Source organism: Sinocyclocheilus anshuiensis, unplaced genomic scaffold (assembly GCF_001515605.1).
Source record: "Sinocyclocheilus anshuiensis isolate Anshui unplaced genomic scaffold, SAMN03320099.WGS_v1.1 scaffold1425, whole genome shotgun sequence".
NCBI classification, from domain to species: domain Eukaryota; kingdom Metazoa; phylum Chordata; class Actinopteri; order Cypriniformes; family Cyprinidae; genus Sinocyclocheilus; species Sinocyclocheilus anshuiensis.
In genome coordinates, this window is record NW_015551044.1 from 197,258 (window position 1) to 201,436 (window position 4,179).

At 33.5% G+C, this 4,179-nt stretch overlaps 1 protein-coding gene across 1 annotated transcript in view; it reads left to right on the forward strand.

The window, feature by feature from the left end:
• The window catches only part of LOC107661560 (dolichyldiphosphatase 1-like), a 13,563-nt gene extending 11,816 nt beyond the window's left edge, over positions 1-1,747 (forward strand). Inside the window, exon 8 of the mRNA XM_016451196.1 lies at positions 1,070-1,747. Within this exon, the coding sequence (XP_016306682.1) occupies positions 1,070-1,106 (37 nt within the window). The 3' untranslated portion in view covers positions 1,107-1,747. The remainder of the gene's footprint in view (positions 1-1,069) is intronic.
• Positions 1,748-4,179: the final 2,432 nt, after the last annotated feature.

Here is a 4,179-nt window from a genome sequence, read left to right on the forward strand (position 1 = left end):
ATAAAAACATTATAAAATGAAACATGCCTTATTTAGCCTAAATATCTGAGGGGGTTTTTTCCTCAATGAGAAGGCTACAAAATAAGATTTGAAAGCCTTGTTCATATAAAAGATGAAACTAAATATTATATGAGCTTGTTTGATTTTCATTGGTTTTGTATGAAGTTTGCAATTCTTGCAACTAATTTGGGATATGTCTATAAACAAAAGCTATAAACAAAAAAAGCCTAGCCATAAAAAAAGAAATATATTATAATAATGTTATAATTATGTTTATTATATACAGTGGGTACGGAAAGTATTCAGACCCCCTTAAACTTTTCACTATTTTTTATATTGCAGCCATTTGCTAAAATCATTTAAGTTAATTTTTTTTCCTCATTAATGTACACACAACACCCCATATTGACAGAAAAACACAGAATCGTTGACATTTTTGCAGATTTATTAAAAAAGAAAAACTGAAATATCACTTTAGCAAATGGCTGCAATATAACAAAGAGTGAAAAATTGAAGGGGGTCTGAATACTTTCCGTACCCACTGTATATAATGTTAGCATTTAAAAAATACTTTAAATTATTATTTGTTTTTTTTGTGTGTGTGTAATAAAAATATATAGGGGCTAACTAGTTTTGGACAGAATTTTTGGTTATAGTTAGCTTAAGGTTAACGAGTTAACTTAATAAACTTCCATGAATTAAAGATAAATATTTTATAATTTTTTGCAAAATAACTATTAGCAGGCTTGACTGGTTGAGCTTGTTGAATGCAGTTAGCATGACAATGTGTAAAATGTTTTAATTTGAATGAGATAAGAGACTTGTCTATGACGGGAATACGAGTCATTCCATAATGATGTCACTTCCGTTGTGTCACAATTTGTTCCATATTTTTAGTGGGAAAATCTTGCAGCGACAGGTTTGCATGAAATTAAATTTTGGTATTTAAAATAAGTTAAGTATAGGTGACTTGTTAGATTATAGGCTAACATGTTTGTTGCATTATCCTAGTAAAAAGTGCCTTCTAAACTTTTGACTTACACTTTTCTTTTGTCGTCTTCTCATACAGAAACAGACAACGAAAGCTGGGAACGAAGCTTCAGTGATTTTCTGCGAAACCCAGTGAAAACTGACAGAAAGGACCACACACACACATACACACACACAAACACACTGGAGTTTCATAGTCTGGACTGTTCTGGTTGATGTGAACGCGCAGAACAGTGTACTTGTGGACCAAAGGAGCGAGTTCGTATCGCAGACGTGACCGTTATCACATGACCCAACTGTTCGCACGACAACATGGCCTTCTCCTCCCCCCGTCCTTAGGCTGCCCCTGCGCTCCTAATGCATGCGGACCGTGCAAGAGACAAAAACTATTTAATGACAAATGTAATATATATTTTATTCATTACCATTCACAGGGAAGATCTTAGCGGCGTGAAGGGGGGAAGAGGTGGAAGTGAGAAAAAGAGAGTTTTACGACGCGACAAACCTATCAGCATGGCATTACTTTTATTTACAGGACCAGGGAAAGGAATGCTGGGTAATAAACACAGGAGAGGAGGAGGAGGGGAGGAATGCAGACGCAAATGCAACACAGATGAGGGTGGGGGGACGAAAATAGCTTTTGCTCGTTTGTATATCATAGAAGACATAAATACTCATCGCAAAATATGTCCAGGTCACATTTCACCCCAAAATAATAAAAAAAGAAATGTAAGCCTATTTTTAGGGAATTTATGTTTGCATTTGTGACATTTTCATTTGATCAAATTCTCGTTAACATCATGTGTCCAGACATTTTGCTGCTTTTTTAAAAAAAATTTTTTTAATGAAAATTGTTACCATGTAAAATCTCTTAATGGTTTCATTTTCTTTTGGCAAAATAAATACTTATTTTTCCATTTTGAGGTGAAACACATGGAAGTTGATTCTGCGATGGAATGTAAAAAAAAATTTTTCCGTAAGAATTGCAAGTTTACATCTCACAGTTCAGACTTTTTTGTACAAATGATTAAATTCTGAGTTTATACCTCGCAATTCTGCCTTTTTATTTTGTTTATATATTGAAATTTTGACACTTGAAATCTTAAGAGTCCTGACTTTTTTTCCGAAGAATTGCAAGTTTATATCTCAGTTCAATGAGTTTACATCAAACAGTTCTCCCTCTTTCCTTGCATCTCTGACGATTTCTTGCAATTCTGAGTTTTGCAAGGAAATTGAAAAAGGAATTGCAAGGAAAAAGTTGGAAATTACCGTTTTATTTGTTTTATTCTGTGGTGGAAACGGGCTTCCATAGAAACATGACCCTGGCAGGTTATTCACCTTAGATAAAAAGTGTAATGTAAACTAAAATAATTTGCACTTTATGAATTTGACTTTTAAACCAATCATATTAACACCATTTTTTTTAAATAATGAATTGTTTCTGCTCTTTGCTGGCTCTTTTTTGTTTTGAAGTTTGTCCACCGACAGACGGTATCCCCCATGTCTTGAGCATAAAGGCATTGCAGAACATGGTGTTGTTACAACTAGTTCCAGATTTGTTGGTCTCAAATGGTGCTGGGAACAAAATTAGGTCATGGGAACAAATTTAGTGCCTGTTTTTAGTCAGAATGATGTACTTTTGTTTCAACCCCATTTGCATTATGTTGTGTTAGACTTGTGATCCGATAACACATTTTTCAGATTTATTGGGCCTTATGTCAGCTGATGGCTCCACTGCACAATGTTAGTTTCCATGTGCAGATGACATGGAAAAATAATAATTAAAACATCATTCCTTTTTTTATTAATACCAATCAACATCTCAAAGGATGCAGTTCTGATGGGACAGGAAAAATAATGCTGTTTTTTATATTAACATTTATTGTATTTTTTTTGCTATTTCTGAACCATTTATTAATACCAATCAACATCTCAAAGGATGCAGTTCTGATGGGACAGGAAAAATAATGCTCAGTTTTTTATATTAACATTTATTGTATTTTTTTTGCTATTTCTGAACCATTTGATGTGGGCAGGTTGTCGGTTTTCACACCTCTGCTCTGATTTTCCCATAATACCACTTTTTAGTATATATGGACGCCTTTGCTACTGCTACAACATGATTACATGACAAATGGAAATACGAAAAGGACAAAAAATAATCAGAACCCAAACCTCAGGTTGAACTCGAGCATGTACCGAGGCCTGTTCTTTTAGGTTGATGTAGAAACAGTCTGTGACGGGGTGTTTATATAAAGGGAAGGGAGGTTATTACATAACTCGAAGATGATCCTCTCTTTTATCATGTAATTCATATCAGGCTGAATAAAAAACAAAATATGTTTATGTATGAACTGTTGCACTTATTTGTGTCCGTCTGAGCAAATGTGGATGTTGATTTTGTGTTTAGTAGCAAAATTCATTTAAAAATTTATTGATTTATTCATGTGTATTATCAATTCCTAAAGTTATTATTTTTCTTCAGTTTGAATTATTTTGTTTCCTGCGCGTTATTTCGCAGCTTTATGGTCTTAACGCAAGCCCTTTATTTTTCGCCGATCCCGCGCTGTGATGCTGCGCATGCGCAATGGACAGACCCGCCCCCAGCATTACGCCACTGCAGCACGACTCGGCGGTAGGCGGGTTTTTAGTGGAGAGCAGACAGCGAGAAAGAGACCATGTAATGAACTGTTGCACTTATTTGTGTCCGTCTGAGCAAATGTGGATGTTGATTTTGTGTTTAGTAGCAAAATTCATTTAAAAATTTATTGATTTATTCATGTGTATTATCAATTCCTAAAGTTATTATTTTTCTTCAGTTTGAATTATTTTGTTTTTTCACCATTTATTTAAGAAATCCATGTACTGTATTTTATTAACTACAACACTATAGTGTCGATATACACTAAAATAATGCTTGAATATCATTTTAAATTATTAAAGTACCAATACTTTCATTTAATTAACACAATTGTATTCATTTTAATAGTGCTTTTTGGTGAAAAGCTTAAATCAATTTAATATAATTCAAAACTATTATTTCAACCTAAGCTAAAATCAAATCAAATTCAGAACTATGTTAAATGCCACATAATATTCAGTTATGTTAAATGACACAATAATTCTAGTTTACACAATTCAAGTTTAAATAGTTTTGTCAAATTATATACCCCATAAGCTGCTCCTTGA